General features: G+C 50.0%; 2 protein-coding genes across 5 annotated transcripts in view; one reads left to right on the top strand and one right to left on the bottom strand.

Annotated features, from left to right (window-relative positions):
* Plekhg6 (pleckstrin homology and RhoGEF domain containing G6) overlaps window positions 1–5046 on the top strand; it is an 18497-nt gene extending 13451 nt beyond the window's left edge. For 3 of the 4 annotated variants that reach the window (XM_048787648.1, XM_048787649.1, XM_048787647.1), the window contains 3 exons: window positions 2364–2509; window positions 3209–3898; window positions 4096–5046. In XM_048787648.1, the coding sequence (XP_048643605.1) occupies window positions 2364–2509; window positions 3209–3898; window positions 4096–4105 (846 nt within the window). In that variant the 3' untranslated portion in view covers window positions 4106–5046. Of the gene's footprint in view, window positions 1–2363; window positions 2510–3208; window positions 3899–4095 lie in introns of those variants that run through there. The other variant, XM_048787650.1, reaches the window with a different exon arrangement.
* Tnfrsf1a (TNF receptor superfamily member 1A) lies at window positions 4482–18563 on the bottom strand. The gene is made up of 11 exons (XM_048787656.1): window positions 18490–18563; window positions 18197–18375; window positions 10083–10236; window positions 9745–9873; window positions 9326–9475; window positions 9021–9099; window positions 6386–6459; window positions 6163–6276; window positions 5826–5854; window positions 5404–5641; window positions 4482–5321 (listed from the first exon to the last, which is right to left on the bottom strand). The coding sequence occupies exons 2-11, from the start codon at window positions 18233–18235 to the stop codon at window positions 5014–5016; spliced, it is 1314 nt and encodes a 437-aa protein (XP_048643613.1). The 5' UTR covers window positions 18236–18375; window positions 18490–18563; the 3' UTR covers window positions 4482–5013.

Here is an 18563-nt window from a genome sequence, read left to right as displayed (position 1 = left end):
AAGGAACCAATAAAGGGAACAGAAAGCGCTGTCAAAGATGAAAGCAGGAAATAAAAGCAGGGCAGACTGAAGAAGGCAGCTGAGGGGAAGAGTCAGGGTCCAAAGAGAATCCAGAGCCTGCAGAAGCCACTGGTAGCTACCTGTGTTCTTAGGTAAGTTAGCCCGCCTGGCCTTCATCTGGAGAACCACAGTGATAATGGAAACTATCACACGGGGTAGATGGAAAATTGTCTAAAGGGCCTGGCACAAGACCCTGCACTTCATGGGCACTTCATGAATGTCTGTCATTGTCCTCTTTAGAAGAAAGGGGTGAGCAGTGGTGCCAGGGCTGGGGAAACACATTCACATCTGTCACTTAAGAAGTCAGCAAGGACCTTCTGGTGACCCATTTAGGCCAGTGTCAGGGAGCTCCAGGAAGGGAACGGTGAATCTGGAGCCACTCTGAAACTTCAGGGAGGGGAAGCATTGCCTCTCCAGGCCTCGCCATGGACAAAGAAAGATGAATCTGCTGGGGGGCTCTTCCTTCCTTTTCCCAGCTGTGTGAGGATGTCACCTTCCAGCTCGACTACCAGTTTTCTCTTCCTTTCCTACACTGCCCTTCCATCCTCTCCTCTTACCCAAACTGAGAAAATCCTCCCAGGGCTTCTGGAGAGGTTTTGAGGTAGCTGGTAGTCCTGGGCCTGACACTCAAGGTTTCCCCCACCTTCCCACTGCTTCCTAGGAAGGGCAAGAGGCAAGGGTAGTGGAGATGCTTGCATTTGATGTTCCTTACAGAACCCCCCTCACCTTTCCCATTCTTTCCTTCCACACTGCATCCCTATCCTGGGCATTCCAAACACAAATTTGAACGTGGGGCAAAAGGGCATTGCATCTCATCAGGAGAAGCAGGCTGCCACAGCCCTTCCACTCTCCTTTTTCTCATTCCTTCTCTCAACCCACACTGAGTTGGGAAATGAGGCAGGGAGAAGAGGGAGTAGTCACAGGACTTGGCCTTGGTATGTTAGTTTCCTGCCCCCAAACACCATCCTCTGTTCTGGCTGAGTGACTAGAGAGCCAGGGAAAGAATTAGAGATATCAGCCTGATGTCACTTTCCTATCCCTGTTCATCATTTCTCCAACATGCCTCTTGTCCTGACCCAGCTGCCCCCAGTATTTCTGGAGAAGCTTTGGAAAAGCCCAGAAGTTGCTGGCTCCTATAACTCAAGCTGAAACTAAAAATATGGAACAACTAATAAGGAATCAGAGAATCTTAATGGAGCATCGTGGAGGGGGTGTGAAGCTGTGGGAGTGGGGGTTAGTACTTAAAGTCCCTGTTGTGCTTGGAGGAGGTGGGGCGTGGGGCTCCGGCTGCAGCATTTCCTTACCAGCTCTGAGGAAGTGCTTCAGAGTTTTAACAACATGCAAGTAAGTACTGATCTCAGTGCAGCCCACAGTAGCCACCTCTACCCACCTCTTGCTAAGTCTCCACCTATAACCTCTCCCCAGGTTCTGTTGTCTCCTCCCCAAGCTAGCATCTTTGAGTACCTCTTGACCTTTCAAGGCTGCCCTTGAAAATCTATGCAGTTACTGAACTTGAACTTAAAGAGAGTGGCCCTGGCCAGCTCTGCTCCTCTGTACCTGTGCAACCTTGAGCAAGTCACTGCAACTGTCTTGCACCCTGCAGAGTGGTGGTGTGTAAGCAAATGACAACTTGCATGTGGAGGTACTTTGTAAATCACTTCTCAGATGTTACTATTTTATTCTAATGCAGCTGTATAAAAACAAGGAAGACAGGCAGACCATATAATGTATCCTCTTCTCATCCTTCCAAAGACAGTCTTGCTTTCCCCTCTCTAAAGGGCAGCAGAGTTTGCAGCCTAGGACAAATCCTGCTCCTACCCACCCTCTGCCTTTTGCACCTTCCAGCTTCAGGGCAGAGGTCCAAGTGGTGGGAGAAGGATGCTCCCAAAGAGCAACTTGAAGGCTGATAACATTCAGAGCACTTATGTCACCAATACCCCAATCAGCCTGAAGGAGGGTGCACATCTGAGAGTCTACCAAAGGGTCATGAGAAGCAGGGAGTATACAGGTGGAAAAGGCCATTCTGTTCCTCCCACTCTTCCCAAGCACCAGCTCTAGAGTTTGGTGCCACCGAACCCAGTCACCACCCTGCTTTCTTACTCAAAAACTATCCCTCAACAGTTACTTAACCTTCCAGACTCCGTTTCTCACTATTAAGGTAGGGGTAAACATATTTGCCTCAGAGGGGTCTTGTGAGGGTTAAACTAGATAATGTATGGAAAGCACTTACACAGTGCCCAGCATACAGCAAGTGCTCAGTAAATTAGAATTCTTAATAATGAAGACCTCCCCACCCCCACCAGGCTGCCCTGCAGAAACTGAAGGCAGAGGAGTACGTCCAACAGAAGAGGGAGCTCCTGGCCCTCTACCGAGACCAAGGCAGGGAGTCCCCCAGCACCAGGCCCTCCACGCCTTCCCCAGAGGGCTCTCAAAGCAGTGCTGAGGGGAGGTAAGACCTACAAGCACCAACAAAGAAGGGGATCACTGGCAAAGAAGGGAAGAGGAGAAATCCAAAAGGTTGAGAAGTGATAGTACGACCTTAGGGAACTACATGAATAGAGGAACACAGGCTACAAGCTGGAGTAGAGTAGGTTGGTGCCAGCCGTATGAAGGAATGCATGGGACAGGCTGTAAAGGTCAGCCAGCCTAGGGTGAGCCTACAATGGGCACGGAGTAAAGAAAACAGAAATATGACACATGAACTCCCTGCAAGGAGCAGGCTTCAGAATGAGCAGATGGGTATGGGTATGCAGAATATCAGAACTGTAGGGTTGCGGCAAGTCCAATCCCCAGAGTGTAAGACGTTCATCCAGGACAACACAGCTGCTTAGCAACATACTTATGGAGAAAAGAAGAACCCATCATCGGGGCATAATTGAGTAACCCCCAGCTCTAGATCCACTCTGACCACCTGTTTATACAAGGTCCTAGACCAGGTTCTATGGATAAAATGGCTTAGAGGCAGCGCAAACTATTTTAGAGTGCACGGTGTAGCTGGTGAGATGAGAAAAACAATCCGAGCCATGTAAGGGAAATAAGGAGATAAGTTCGGAGAAGGAGCCATTTCTGGATGGAGTAATCCAGAGAGACATCTAGGCATGAACTTGACCCTAAGTATCTGAGTCTGACCATTTGTTATTTATTGTAGGACTCCTGAGTTCACCGTCATCATCCCCCACCTTGTGGTGACTGAAGATACAGATGAAGATGCTCCCTCTGTACCAGATGATACCTCAGACTCTGGCTATGGCACTTTGATGTCAAGCTCCCCCAAGGCATCCCACTCTCGGCTAAGCCGTCTGCGCCCCAGGGCTCTTAAGCGGGACCCTCGGCTGACCTTCTCCACCCTGGATCTTCGAAATGTTCCTTTGCGCCCCCAGCCAGCTGATCCCCAAGCGCCCCAACGCCGAAGTGCCCCTGAACTGCCAGAAGGGATCCAAAGAGGGGGCAGTCTTCCGAGGGTAGACCCACCTACCTGGTCAGAGGAGGAAGATGGATCCTCAGCAGGAAGGAACGTGGTGGCAGAAACCCTGCACAGAGCCCAACTTCGGGGGCAGCTCCCTTCCTCCCAGAACCACACTGACTCTGCTGGAGAAAGCCCCTGGGAGTCCTCAGAGGAAGATGAGGGGCTTCTCTTCCTAGGCCCTGGCTACAGCCCCTGCTCCCGCCCACTCCGGGCTGAGGACATGCTCAGGGAGATCCGAGAGGAACTGGCCAGCCAAAGGATTGAGGGAGCCCCAGAGCCTAGGGACAGCAGACCTCGGAAGCTGACTCGGGCCCAGCTGCAGAGGATGCGTGGGCATCACATCATAAAGCTGGACACCCCCCTGTCCACTTCGTAAGTGCTAAAGGGAAGCTGGCATGGGAGGGAAGAAGGGCAGTATGGAGTTGGGGGAGGCAGGGTGGCAGGATAGAAAGAGGGCAGTGCAGATCAGAGACCAAGGCAGGGAAGGACCCCAGCCTCCTCCTTCACCTCATGCCTGACCCTCATTTTCCCATTGCCATTGACCTAACATCTACCTCCTTCCTTTTCAGAGAGGTATGAGAAATGTCGAGGCCCTTTGACCTTTCTCCCAGAAGAACTATCTCCCTAAGAGTGCTGGTCACCACCCCCCATCCTGGACTCTACCTCAAGGACCACACTGCCTCTTGCTCTTTGGACTTTGAGGGTCAAGAACTGTAAATTTATGTATCATAGACACCCATGAGCCCCACATAAAAGTTGTACACAAAAATGACTGCTTGGTCTGTGCTAGATCAGTAGGAGAAGAACAAGAACTTGGGAAGGGGAATCACAATAAGCCCAGCCTTCTCCTCTGTCAGCTAGCATGATGGCAGTGGACTGCTGGCCCTAGTCAGGACCATTGCACCGCTCAGATTTGTGGTCTCTGCCCCAGGCTCTCACACTGAATGACCACTCCTCCAGGCACAGAGGTTTAATTTCCCAGTTTTAGTGTATTTACAAAAGTCCACAGCTCCAGCTGGAAGTCCCATTGTTCTGTGCTTGCCCCTGCTTTGGGACAATTCAGCTTACTCTGTGCTTGCCCGGACAGGGGGCAAATGGTGCCAAGTTTCCATTAGTGTGATATAATTGATTCAAAGATTGCTTATCTATTGTGAAAAAGGGCCCAGGACCAACCAGGATTCCCTAGGCAGTCTTGCTGGGTCCCCCACACCCAAAACAGGCATGAGGCATGGTGCACCTATCCCAGAAACCACTCTTTGGGCTCTGGAAACTCTCAGCCAAGCTGAGAAAAGCTATATACACGGAGCGGGTAGCACCGAGTAAGTGACTCCGGCTGCCGGCTGCCGGTTCTCGCCTTCCCCTCCAAGGCCCTTTCTCTCCAGAAAACGAGGTCCAGGGGGCATGTTGCAAGATCATCCCTGCAGGAGGCGCGAGTTGCAAGCAGCGGTCACAAGGACAGTGTTCTTCCCCGAGGCGGGGGCGTGGCCTCATCGGAGGAGGCTGGTTGTGGGCGAGAAGGAGGAGGAGCTACGCAGCGCCTCCTCTATATTCTCCAGACAGCCGAGCAGGTCCATGTCGCGGAGCACTTGGCCCAGCAGGTCCAGAGTGGCCTTGTGTCGTGGTGTGCGCTGCCGCCATGCAGCCAGCATGCTGTAGTGCGCCTCGCGCAGGCAGCGCCCGTTCTGCAGCTCCAGCCTCTCGATCTCGTGCTCACCCAGTCCCAGACGCCGCACCAACTCCTTCCAGCGCGATGGGGGCACTCCATCCACCACTGCATACAGCGTCGCAGGGTCGGCTACAGAGGATAAAGACAATGAACCTCCATTGGCGGCCCTTCCCTGGCACCCTCCACGTAGCCTTGCTCCATCCAAACTCACCATCAGGGCGCTGCATGCGGGCGGTGTCCTCCCACTTCTGAACCGGGGTGACGATGGGCGTGGAGGTGACGGGCATGGTGAGGATGGGGTCAGCCCCTTGGTGGGTTGGGGTCACCTCCCTCAGAGGTGACACAGCCCTGAAGTTGGACCAATCAGTGGGGCAGGAGGGTTGGGTGGGGCTGAGGAAGGGACTGGAGCCTGAGTCTTGGTGCTTGGTAGGAATTCCTTCAAGCTCCCCCTGAAAGAGAGAAGGCACAGCATTAATGAAAGAGAAGAGAAAATAACTCAAACTTCTTTATTCTGGAGGGTCTGGGGATAAATGGGATTACTACTAGAGCCCATATGGTGAAAGACATTTGGGTATTCCAAAATTATGAGGAATAGTCAGGGAAGTTTGGGGTAGGTCCCAGGTTTCATCTCACCTCTTTTACAGGAGTTGATTTTCCACAAACTGAGGGGAGAGAGAGAGAGAGAGAGAGAGAAACCATCATAAATTTCACTTCCCCTCTCAGCCCTGGCAACCTGCACTGGGACTGGCCATGGGGACTTGCGGTGACACGCCTCAGGGCCTATGTGGCCCTGGGGACTAGAGAACTACTGATGCCACATTACCTCCCACCAGCCATCCAGGACCACCTCTAGCTTGGAGTCCTCAGCAGCAAACTAAAAGGACACTTCCTCTCATATCCCTCCATCTTACCCATCTAATCTCCTACATCTCCACCAAACACTCTTTCCCTTCCCAAAGGCACTACTCACCAATGGAGTAGAGTTTGGACTTCCACCGCGGGTAGCGGCACATTAAACCAATGAGGAGTAAGGAAAAAAGACAAAGACCAAAGAGGATCACCAGGGGCAACAGCACTGTAGTACCTGAAGACAAAGCAGATCACAGTAAATGGGGAGGGGAGGGGGAACAGCCAGGGATGCATGGGGTGGCAGGAGGCCAGGTGAACATGGGCACAATATGGCTTCTCCTTACCTGAGTCCGGAGGGGGCTGAAAATTTTTAAGTAAGGGAAGACACAAATTCATGCAGTCTGGGGTTTTCTTACATCTAAAAGAAGAGACAGCACTGGTGAAAAGAGACTCTACAACAAGAGGAACACAAAGATTGTTGGAAATGCTTTGCTTTACAAATATTTTTTGCTATCTCTTAATATAATGGAATTTAACCTATCTTGAGAAGTGATGCAAAAGAATGAAACAGTTAATCACAGAACTATTTAATTTTAGATTTAGAAGGGATCTTGAAAAAGCTATGTTGAGAAAGTTAAAAGCATTCAAGGTTACAAGACCAGGGTATAATTCAATGGTAGAACATTTGCACCAGGCCCTAGGTTCCATCTCCATCATCGGAAAAAAAAATAAAATTCAAGGTAGTTAAGGTCAGGATATAAATTCCAGCCCATTCATTAAGTATCACTGTGAAATAAGCAAGTCATTTCACCTCTAAGCTTCAGTGTTCTCACCAGTACAATAGGGCTAATTAGCCTGACATCGTCAGTACTTGATAAATGGTAATTATTAATAAGTTTATTAATACAATATTGATATAATATTGTTTATTAATACATTGTTGATAGGATTGTGGCAGAGAGAGGTGCTATGGTTTGGATCTGGAATGTCTCCCCAATGTGTTGAAGGCTGGGTCCCAGTCTGAGGCACTACTGGGAGGTGGTGGAACCTCTAGGAGGTGGGGCCTAGTGGGAGGAAGTTAGGTCACTGGGGATGGGCTCTTGGATTAAAATGGGCCCACAGCCCCTCTCCCCTGCCCCCAGTTTCTTTCTTTCCCTGTTTTCCAACCTCCATGAGGTAAGCAGCTTTGGTCTACCACATACTCCAGCCATGATGTTCTGCCTTATCACAGGACCAGAAATAGTAGAGCCAGATGATCATCGACTAAAACCTCTGAAACTCTGAGCCAAAATAAAGTTTTCCTCCTTATCAGTTGATTGCCTCAGGTAGTATGTCACAGGGATGGAATGCAGACAACACAAGAGGTCTAAAGCACTTTTTCTCAAATAACATTGTCAGTGATAGTACCTGGCTTTGAGTGTGGGGGTGACAAACATGCACATGAAAGGAAGGTCGTCACTTTGCTGCACCCCACACAGATGCCCCTACATCTCACTAAGGGCAGCCAGAGTCCTCTATAGAAGCAGCACATTTTCACATGTGGAGTGATAACTACATTGGGGAAGCTAGAAGGAGCTTGAGAACATGAGTTCTTAGTAGGAATCTGACAGCAGGGAAAGGCACTTTGGCCCACCTCACAAGCTCATGGTGAAAACCATGTGGGATGAAGGTAAAAACTCTCAAGAAGAATAACGCTTGGTTGAAAAAAAGAAAATAAATAGTTTTGTGTCAGACACTTTTGTAAGTGTGTGTATGTATGTGTGTATGTTACTGGGGACAGAAACCAGGGCCTCCCAAGTGCTAGGCAAGTGCTCTATCACTGATCTACACCCTCAGCCCCAATATCCTTACTTTAAAGGTAAGAAAAATAAGGCTCAGAGATGTTAATAACTTGCCCAAGGTTGTACAGCTTCCAAGTGGCTATGCTGGGATTTAGGCCCAGGTCAGTTCGACTCTGAGAGCCCTCAAAATTTCTTCTTTGCAAGCAAGTGTGCAAAAACAACCTCTGAGTCAGGCATGGTGACAAGTCACTGTAATCCCAGTGACTTGGGAGGCAGAGGCAGAAGGATTGCAAGTTCAAAGTCAGCCTCAGCAAGTTTTAAGGCCAGCCCAGGCAACTTATCGAGACTCTGTCTCAAAATAAAAAATAAAAAGGGCTGGGAATGTAGCTCAGTAGTAAAGCACTCCTGGGTACTGAGAAAAGAAAGAAAGAAAAGAACAGCATCTATGGATCCAGGAATGAGAAGGCCTTATCAAGAGGACTGAGGCAGAAATACCATATCATAGCAAACCTAAGATGCCATCAATAATAAGAGATACCATTCTTGATATATATTACACACACAGCACATGCTCAAAAGCTGCCAATTAAACCATGATACATCATCAATTGTTGTAAGGCACAGTCTGATTTCAGAAATGTGAAAGTAGATGATGTCCTAGAATCAATGAACAACAATACACCCTGTTGCTCAAGTGTTTGAAAACCTGAATTGGAAGGACTGCAAGTCCTGGGGGAATGAGCTTCTATCCAAAGACTTGTGTGTGTGTGTGTGTGTGTGTGTGTGTGTGTGTGTGTGTACTGGGGATTGAACCCTTCAGGAGCTTAACCTCTGGGCCCCATCTCCAGCCCTTCTTTTACATTTTATTTAGATACAGAGTCTTGCTGAGTTGCTTAGGGCCCTGCTAAATTGCTGAGGCTGGCTTTGAAATTGTGATCCTTCTGCCTCAGCCTCCAGAGCTGCTGGGATTACAGGAGTACACCACTGAGCCTGGCTCAAAGACTTCTTAAGATTTGAGGAACATTTTTTGGGGAAGAGGGAAGGTCGTCTGGTATCTTGATGAAGTGTCTCCCACTTGGCTGGCCAGTAGGAGAATGTGCATTCTGAGTGTTTCCCTTGCTCTGCTAGGGCCTCTCAACCACAGTCACCCCACTCATCTCAGCCCCCCATCCAACACCTGCTGCTGGCAGATACTCACTCACTGCAGGAGACACACTCATTTTCTCTTGGAAAGAACCCTGCATGGCAGTTGCACACGGTGTTCTGGCTCTCCTGGCCTGTGGGGAGAAGGCACAGCTACAGAAGATGCACCCTGCACCCTGGGGACCAGAAGACGAAGGTGGGGTAGGGTGGGATGGACATGGTCCTCAGACCCATGACCACAGGAGTAGGAAGGGGCACACTCCTCATAGGGTGCAGCAAGGTGACGACCTTCCTTCTGGGAGATGGGCTGACCCCAGGGCAGGGATGGCTTGGTCTTGGGATCAGGCAGGCCACACTCACAGGGGATATTCACGGTTCCGTTGAGGCAGAGGCTGCAGTTCATGCAGCGAAAACGTTTTCCACTAAAATATTGGCGGAACTGGTTTTTCTTGCAGCCACACACAGTGTCCTGGTTCACTGTGCAAGGAGAAAGCTCCACCTGGGATAGTTCTGGTGAGGGAAGAAGATGGGGCTTGAGTTCTGCATCCCTTTGCCATATTTACTCAACTTCTCCTTTCCCTGTGTCCCTTCACCCCCACCACCACATACACCTGTCTCTGTAACATACATTCACACCACGCATACAGCCCACACGAGCACACTCATCCTGCCCACACCCCCCAGCATCGATGCACATACCTCACAGGACACTCAAGTCCCCCCAAGAATTTGGACCATACACACTCCCATTAGAGCCCTCAGCCTCTCCTGAGACACACCTTTCCGACACATGGAGCAGCTGAGGCACTGTCTGAGGTGGTTCTCTGAAGCAGTAAAGGTGCCATTCTCACACTCCCTGCAGTCCGTGTCCAGCCCTGGGCCTGGACAGTCATTGTACAAGTAGGTTCCTACAAATGGGGTGTCAGGGTTAGGCTGAGCTCAGAGCTCACAGAAGGAAGTCTCTAGGAGAAGAAAAGAGGGAGAAAATTCCAGCCCAATAGAGGCAGTAAAGTTAGAGGAATCAGGGTGGGTCCTAAGTTCTCGAACATCTGTAACGAGCAAAGGAAGACTCAAGGCCCCACAACTGAGGGGACTCACTGTTACCACTTTCTCCTACCTTTGTGGCACTTGGTACAGCAGATGGAATGATTTTGAGGGTGGTTGTATTTCCCCTGAGGACATAGACTATCCCTCTTCTCCCGGTCCATAAGAGGAGGGACCAGTCCAATGACCCCTGAGGGGTGTATCCCCACCAACACGTTCAGAAGCACCTGAGGAAGAATCAGAGAGAGGGGACACCATCAGGAGAGGGAGGGGCGGGCGGACTAGGGGCAGCAAATCTAAAACCTCTGTGGCTCAAGTCCTTCCTCAAGGAACTGTTCGCCCCTTGGACAGGGGATGCAGAGCAATCTAGCGCTTAATTGTTCTCTAGCTGTCCTGTGTGCTAAGTTTTGCTCCTTCAAATCAAGTCTAGTAAGCCCCAGGCCCAGGCTATATCTTATCCTGATTCACAGTTCCCCACCACAGCCAACATTGCTGGCCACAGGGCAGATGTTCAAGGAATGTTTAGAGTTGTCGTTGTTTGCAGTGTTAGAGTTGGAACCCAGGTCCACCCATGTGCTAAGCACACATGCTACACCTCCAGCCCAGAAGATGTTTTATTGGATTGGGAACCGGCAGATCACTTCCACTATGGCCCTTTTTTTTCCAACTAGCCACCCTAAAGATTGAGGTGACATTTCTCCATCTGTGTCTGGCAGGGTTCTCAGTGTATTCACTTTGTAAACATTTACAGAAGAAAACAGTTAGGATCTGTAAACTTTCCTGGATTGTTATACCACTAAAAAGTATTTTGGATAAGCTGAGCATGGGTGGGGGATGCCTGTAATTCCAGAAATGAGAGAGTCTGAGTCAGGAAGATCACAAATTCAAGACCAGCCCGGGGAACTTAACAAAACCCTGCCTCAAACTAAAACACTAAAAGAGGGCTGGGGATGTAGCTTAGTGATCAAGTGCCCCTGGGTTCAATCCCCAGTACCACAAAAATAAATAAATTATAAAAAGTATTTTGGGAAAATCAGATGGGGATGAAGGTGAATGACATTCCTACAGGTACCATCCCTAGGGAGTAGACAGAAGCAAAAGAAGGACATTTTTTTTCCTATAAGCTAAGCAAGCACTACACCCCCAGCCAAGCATTTCTTTATACATTTGCATCAAACCTTATTCAGGACCCTGCCCGCATACTTCATGCCGCATCACCTTCCACAGCTAAATTTATAAGCACACACACTAAGCTGGTGAGGACAAATGGGGAGGGGAGTCAAAGTGAAACTTCAGGGGTAAAGGATAGGGTAGGCGGTGAGAAACTTTAGGTGGGAGCAGGAGTGGGCAAAGGCATGCAGGTCACAAGTAACCAGAGCTGTCCAGAAGCTGGAGGTCAGGCTCAACTGACTGGTCAGGAGGGTGTGCCTGAGATCAGCCCTTTGCACAGGAGGGTATCTGGAAGGCAGACTTCAGAGCTGCGTAGGTTTGGGCCAGGCCCACAGCAGCTAAATTGCTTTCCTGGTTCTGGTTTCAGTATGGAGAAAGCAAAGCCAGGAGTCGTATTTAGCTCCACTCAGACTGCTCTTTAATCTGTCCTGGCTTCATTTTTGGTTCTCTCTGAGCCTTGATTCTTCTCCTTTCCCCCTGATACGAGCCATTTTTTGTAACAATTTAGGATGTCCTCAAAAGTTTATTAAACACTGGGATAAGCCTGGCATGATGGCACATGATGTAATGCCTGTAATTCCAGTTTCTCAGGAAGCTCAGGCAGCAGGAGCACAAGTTTGAGACCAGCCTGGGCAATTGAGTGAGACCCTGAGCAAGTTAGCAAGACCCTGTCTCAAAATAAAATTTTAAAAGAGTGGATTATGTAGTTCAGTGATAGTATTTCTCTGGTTCAAACCCCGGCACACAAACACACACACACACACACACACACACACACAAGAGCAGCCCCACTGGGGAGAAACAGACTAATTGGATCACAGAAACCCAGGAGAAGGCCTGGCAGGCCACAGCCGCCCGGCCTTGACAGCTCCCTGCAGGCCCTGAGGTCCTAACAGCTCCAAGCAGGCAGGCAAGTTGCACCCTGTCTTCTGCCAGGAGCCACTGCTGCCAGCGGCTGCGCAGGTCCGGAAGCTCAAACCTCAGCCACAAACATGGGAAGCCATACACAGAAACAGTAGCAACCCCTGTAGGCAGGCGTGTGCCCACACACTCAGAAGGCAGGGGCTCCTAGGGCAACAGGAAGGGTTGGTTATGGGAAGAACTTCCCAATCCTGAAATGTGTGGTTCCTTTCCCCGAAGAAGAACATGGAGTACCTAAGGTCACTGACACTTTGAATCCTATCCAAGGGGCTTGGAGCAAAGCCAACAGGCAGAGGCAGTCAGGAAGAGGCACTGAGGGGCTCCAGGTCCAGGATAGCCTTGAAGGGAGCTTTTCAGGGACCTCTGGCCGGTGAGGAATGAGCCTCATAGAGGCAAGTAAGGAGAGAGGCTTTCTCAGGCCAAGCACACAGGTGTCCCTCCCTATCCAGAACTTTGGGGGTTAAGTCAGATCCGGGAAGGGGAAATCTTTTCCCAGCAGCTCCGCCCCAGTGACTCAGTCCAGAGGGAGGGGATGGAGGGGAGAGGAGAAGGAACTATCAACTTCAGCTTCCCCAGCTCCTCAAGGGTCATGAGTCAGCAAAAGGCAGGGCCAGCCAGCAAGTAGGATGCCATCTCATCCCTTCCTCCAGTGGGCCCATCTCTCTCTCCCACTCTACTCAGCACCCCTTTTCACCCCCTGTTCTCCTTAAAAGAGACAGGCAATGGACCCCTGTCCCACTTGGCCCACAGATTTCAGGGAAATGCCTCCCTCTCCTGGTCCATCCCAAAGGGAAGTCTCCCTCGACCCTTGGCTTCCGCCCATCAGGTCAATAGCTGCCCCTCCCAGAGGGCCACTCAGTTCCTTCCCCCCCTCCGCATTCTTCCTTTAGACTAGGCCCCGCCCTGTTTCTTCTCCCAGTTCAACAAGTTCGAAGACAGATAAACCCTTCCCTGGACTCTTGCACCAGCCTCCTGACACCCCTTAGTTCCAATAGGAAGCCATCCAAGGCTGCCCTCCCACTCTGGGTTCACCACATTCCCACAGCCTGCCTTGTTCTGGCTAGTTGTGTTGGGTTTGGGAACCTCCCTGAAGTCCCGGACAATCCCTAGAAAATAGGGCCAGTTCTGAGGCTCCATAGCTCCTTCCCAAGCCTAGTGACTGCACAGGAAAAACTGCAGAGCCATAAAAACTCATTTCCAGGAATGAGAGAGCAAGCAAAAAAGATGTGAGAAGGAACCAGCTCTATTGCTCAAGCCTCTCACTGCTCACAGCATGCTCCAGGCCAGCCCTTTCTGACCCTAAGGTGCCAGGGCCCTCAGGCTCCCCACCAGTGGGCACCATTTGTTGACACCAGCTGGCCCAGTGAGCCCAATCCATAGCACTTGTCTTAAGTGGCAAAACTATAGAACCAGGAGGTGAGCTCTGAGGGCCCAACCCCAGTCTGACTGCCTCTACTTGGAGCAGAGGAAGGGCAGGAAGCTGGGGGTTCCTGTGGAGAGAGACTTGAGGGGGTGACCCAGCACCTCTTCATCTCCCCCCACAACTTCCGTCTGGGGAGACTTTAAAGTGTGACTTCCGGTGCTGGTCCCAGGGCTGCAGAGTAGAGCGGAGAAGTAGAGATGGACCCTGTGGTCTAACCCTGACCCAGCCACCTCTCAGGGACCCACTTTGCTCTGCCATTTCCCCACAACAATGTGTTCATTAAATTAAAATGTGTTTGTCCATTTAATGTCAAGATCTTGGAAGAGCTCATGATATTGTCTCCTCCGAGGACCCTGTTGAAATCCCACCCCCACCATGAAGCCCTCTATTGATGATGACACATGTTTTCCTCACCCAAGTTCATTAGCCACTCGTCCCTCAGCAACCTTGAATAACACGAACTGACCATACCTACTTTGGTCTCTTATCATACAAAGGTTATTTAAGATGAATAGATATGATCTTCCCAAACAGACCACAAGCCCCATGAAATGAGAGATCAGAGAGTATCTTGGTCAGAGCCCTGTCTTCCTCTCACGGGAATCCTCTCTATCAGGCCCACAGAACTAGAGGGACAGATTGACATGGATTGATCAGTCTGTCTTCCATTCTAGTTGAAACTAATGATGACTTCAAGAGGGAAGTGGGGAGACAGCACTCCCCACATTAAAGTACATTTATAACCTGGGGAGAGTTTTCAGACTCAGCATTCCCAACACACACAGGCACACACAGGCACACACACGCACATGCCTCTACTGAAGATTTTGAGACCCGCTGTTAAGACCCACATTTCCACTTGGCTAGTCCCCAACCCTTAATATGCCCCAAACTTAATTCATTCATCTCTCACCTAGAGTCACACCACAAAATTCTTGGTGCCAATGCCAAGACATTTGCCCAGCCCTCTCCTCACAGCCCCTGTCCCTAACCCTGCTGCTGTCCTATCAGTTCATTTGCCAGTCCTTCCTCTGTGATTTTTCTTTCTTCTCCATGTTCCTCGATGGCCTCACATCTGGATTATTGATGATTGTAAAGGTCTTTCTCTTTCCTGTTCCAATCTTTCCTATGCTGCCCAGAATGCCCTGAACTCCTGGCTCAAGTGATTCTTCTGCCTTTGCCTCCCAGGGAGCTGGGACTGCAGCCACCTTGTCAGGCTTCCCACATACTTTCTTATCTGTGTTCAGGCTTCAACTTGTACCACAAGTGTGAGAATCTTCTCCATCTCCAGGGCCTGCTGGAAACATCATTTTCATTCCTTCCCTGAATGCACATGTCAGGGATATCTAGGCACTTTTATTCTGAACATAGTCTAGGCACAGAATGGGCCCCTAAAGAATAGTTAATGAATGAAACTCTCCACCTGGATCCATACTCAAGGTTCTTTTTCACACATACCCACTCACTCCAATATTTCCACTCTCATTTTCTACTGTTCCTCACATGGAGGTTCCAGGCCAGCTAGTAGTATATTTAGCTCCTGTCCCCACCACCCCTCAACAAAATCCCATCTCTCCATTCCTCTAAACCAGTCTCCCAATTCTTCTGCCTCCCTCCCTTCTAGCTGCCAGACAGTGACTTAGACGTCAGCTCCAAATCCACTTTTTTTTTTTTTAAGGAGAGAGGGGGAGAGAGAGAGAGAATTTTTTAATATTTATTTTTTAGTTTTTGGCGGACACAACATCTTTGTTTGTATGTGGTGCTGAGGATCGAACCTGGGCCGCACACATGCCAGGCGAGCGCACTACCGCTTGAGCCACATCCCCAGCCCTCCAAATCCACTTTTCTATGAGGCTTTCCTTCCCTCATTTCATCCAACCAATCTCTTGTTCCTTAATTGATTCAACAGTTAAAGGACGGTCTTTGCCAGGCCCCATGTGGGTGATGGGGATGCTGAGATGGATAATCATCCTCTTAAGAACTCTCAATGAGTTGAAGACAGTCCACTGTAAGCCCTAGGATGGGAAGAGCGCTCCAGCCCACAGCTTAGCAGAGACACCTGAATCAGCTGGGGAAACTCCTGGTTTCCTGGAGCTGAGATTCACTAAGCAAGAAAAAGCAGCTGGAGCTGGGTACAGTGGCGTTTGCCTGTAATCCCAGAAGCTCAGGAAGCTGAGGCAGGAGGATCACAAGTTCAAAGCCAGCCTCAGTAACTTAGCAAGGCTCTGAGCAACTCAGCAAGACCCTGTCTTTTTTTTTTTTTTTAATATCTATTTATTTGAAGATGAACACACAATGTCTTTATTTATTTTTATGTGGTACTGAGGATCGAACCCAGTGCCTCACACATGTGAGGCAAGCACTTTACCACTGAACTACAGCCCCAGCCCCAAGACCCTGTCTTTTAATAAAATATGAAAAAGGGTTGGGGATGTGGCTCAATGGTAAACTACCCCTGGGCTAAATCTTTGGTACAAAAAAAAAAAAAAAAAGAAGAAGAAGAAGAAAGAAAGAAAAGAAAAAGAAAAAAAGAAAGGCAGCTGGACTCCAATGGGTCTTTTCCTTGGGGTACCTGGGATTGACCTCAAGGGTACTCAACCACTAAGCCACATCCCCAACCCTATTATAAGAGCCTGGCTCCTCCATTGTGTTCTGAAGTCATTTTTACTTTTTTTGCTATCTTGGCCCCTAGACTGCAAACTCTTTGAGAATAGCAAACTCCTACTTGCTTTGCCACACTCTTCCCGTATTCATTGTTCCCTATTCCCACCAACACCTCCCACTCACACATACACCATATACTCTGCGCTCTGTACTGTGTGCTCTGTACTGTTAGTTGAATGGTGCTCACCTGAAAAGCCCATGGACAGCCCTCTACAGACCTTGCCTGTCTCCTGTTGCCCGCTCAGCTCCAGGCAAGGTTTCCATCCCTAATGGTCACATCCCCACCAGGGCTGCAGCAGCCTGGTACCAGGCACTCTCCTCGTACCCCATGCTGAGGATTGAACCCACAAATGCTAGACAAGTGCTCTGCTACTAAACTATATTCCTAGCCCAGGCATTTACCCATATTTAGACTACCTTTACTTTCTGTTTTCCAAACACAAGTAGCCACTGAATAATTACTACTAATACCACTAATGACAATAATGTACAAGCTAAAGATTTATTGAGTGCTTTCTGTTATCCCTACTAGACCATAAACTTGAGAGTAGGAATTTCATACACCACTGAAATCCCAGCACCTGAAACAGTGTCTTTCACAGAGTAGGCACTTAATAAATTGAAAATACACTTAACATGTATCCATCTATTTAAATTTAAAAATAACACTACAAGATCATCATGATTATGTCCATTTTAAAGATAAAGAACTTAAAGCATTAGTGGTCAATAACCAGCTCAGGTTCACAAGCTGTGGCATGAATCCAGGTGATCGACCACCACAGAGAGAACAGAATTAAGAGGACAGGGCAGCTGGATGGTGCGGGGAGAGTAGCCAATGGAAGGACAGTCCTAAGATGGGAAGAAAAGGTAGGACTGGGGAAACAGGAAGATGGAGAAATGAGAAGAGACATAACAGAGACAGGTGCCACTTGAAGTCTAGAAATGTGAGACTAGATGAGAGAACAGAGGTGGAGGGAGGGATGAAAGGTGCTCACAAGCAGGGCTCAGGAGAGTGACAGAAAAGGAAGGCATGGTGGGGAAAAGACAGGGAACAGCAGGGACCCGGAGAAACTGCCCACAAAGGTAGGAAACTCCACCCCACTAAGCAGGGAAGCTGGGGGCTCAGGTATCTGAGCAAGATGATTCCAGGACACAGGTGAAGATCAAGGATACCTTAAAACAAGGCTGAGGCCAGAGAAAGGGACATTTTCCAGTGACGAAAACAACTTGCTACCAACTTCCCCAAACTGAACACAGGATTTAGAAACCAAATGATTGTTTTTTAGGTCTATGGGGAGGGGGTTGGAAGGAGTCTGGGAGCTGAGGCTGAGGCAGAAGGACAGAGTATGCCCCCAGGTGGGAAACCTGGGCCTCCCAGGGCCCAAGACAGCTATCCACTGGTTGCCTTGTCCCTACCCAGTATCTCACTCCACTCTCCAATACCCCCCACTCACAGCATCCCAAACCCACCCCACCAACCCATCATCTGCTTCCCAGGCTCAGTTTCCCCATTTCACAAGCCATTCAACTCCTGCCCTAACAGGTTGCTCAGCTGAATTCCACAGGTGGCCTTACCACCCAACACACTCCTGAGCCATCCAGCTGCCCAGAGGGACTAAATTCCAAATCATCTGGACTCCAAGAGGATCCACCTCCTTCTTTCATTCCTTTCTTCCCCCCTGCCAAATCCGCCCCACCCTTGACCTTCCACCAACCCCCAAATTCCCAGACACCCCCTGGCCCAATCCAACTTCCTGGGCTGTCAGAGCTTCCTTTCACTCTCTCCCTTTCAAACTCGTCCCTCCCTGCCCCCCTCTGCCCCGGCCTCAGTGCAGCCCCTTCTCCTAGAGAAGGGTGAATGGGGAAACCTGAACGGTCAGCGCCTGAGGTCAGGCCAAGCCGGCCTGAGACTGGCACCAAGGACAGGCCGAGACTGGAAAGTCTGGCCCCCTCCTGCCAGGAGGCGCATGCCCCCAGCCCACTCTTCCCTTTGACCCTGGTCTCACCAGTGGCAGCAGCAGGCCAGGTACGATGGGGAGGCCCATGTCGGGCCGGCTGTGGGCTTCACTCCCCCATTGGGGCTCGGGGCGGCGGCGGCGGCGGCGGCGGTGGTGGCGGCGCCAGCGGCACGGCAGCGACCGGAGTCGCACGGGTCTGCCCAGGAGGTCCCCAGCGCCGTCTGGGCCTTGGGGTGAGAGTGGGGGTTGAGCGTTGAAACTTGGGGCAGGATATCACAACCCAGGACCAGGGACCTCGAACCCAGGAGGCCAGAAATGGAGGCTGAATCTAAAGAACTTACAGGAGAAAATTAAAGCAGAGAGGAGAGAGAAGGTGGGAGGGGAAGGGAGAGTGGCGGGCGGTGTTGCAACAGGG

This window comes from Marmota marmota, unplaced genomic scaffold (genome assembly GCF_001458135.2).
Source record: "Marmota marmota marmota unplaced genomic scaffold, marMar, whole genome shotgun sequence".
Lineage (NCBI taxonomy): Eukaryota > Metazoa > Chordata > Mammalia > Rodentia > Sciuridae > Marmota > Marmota marmota.
Note: the sequence above shows the minus strand (reverse complement) of the source record. Positions and strands in the feature narration are given on the sequence as shown.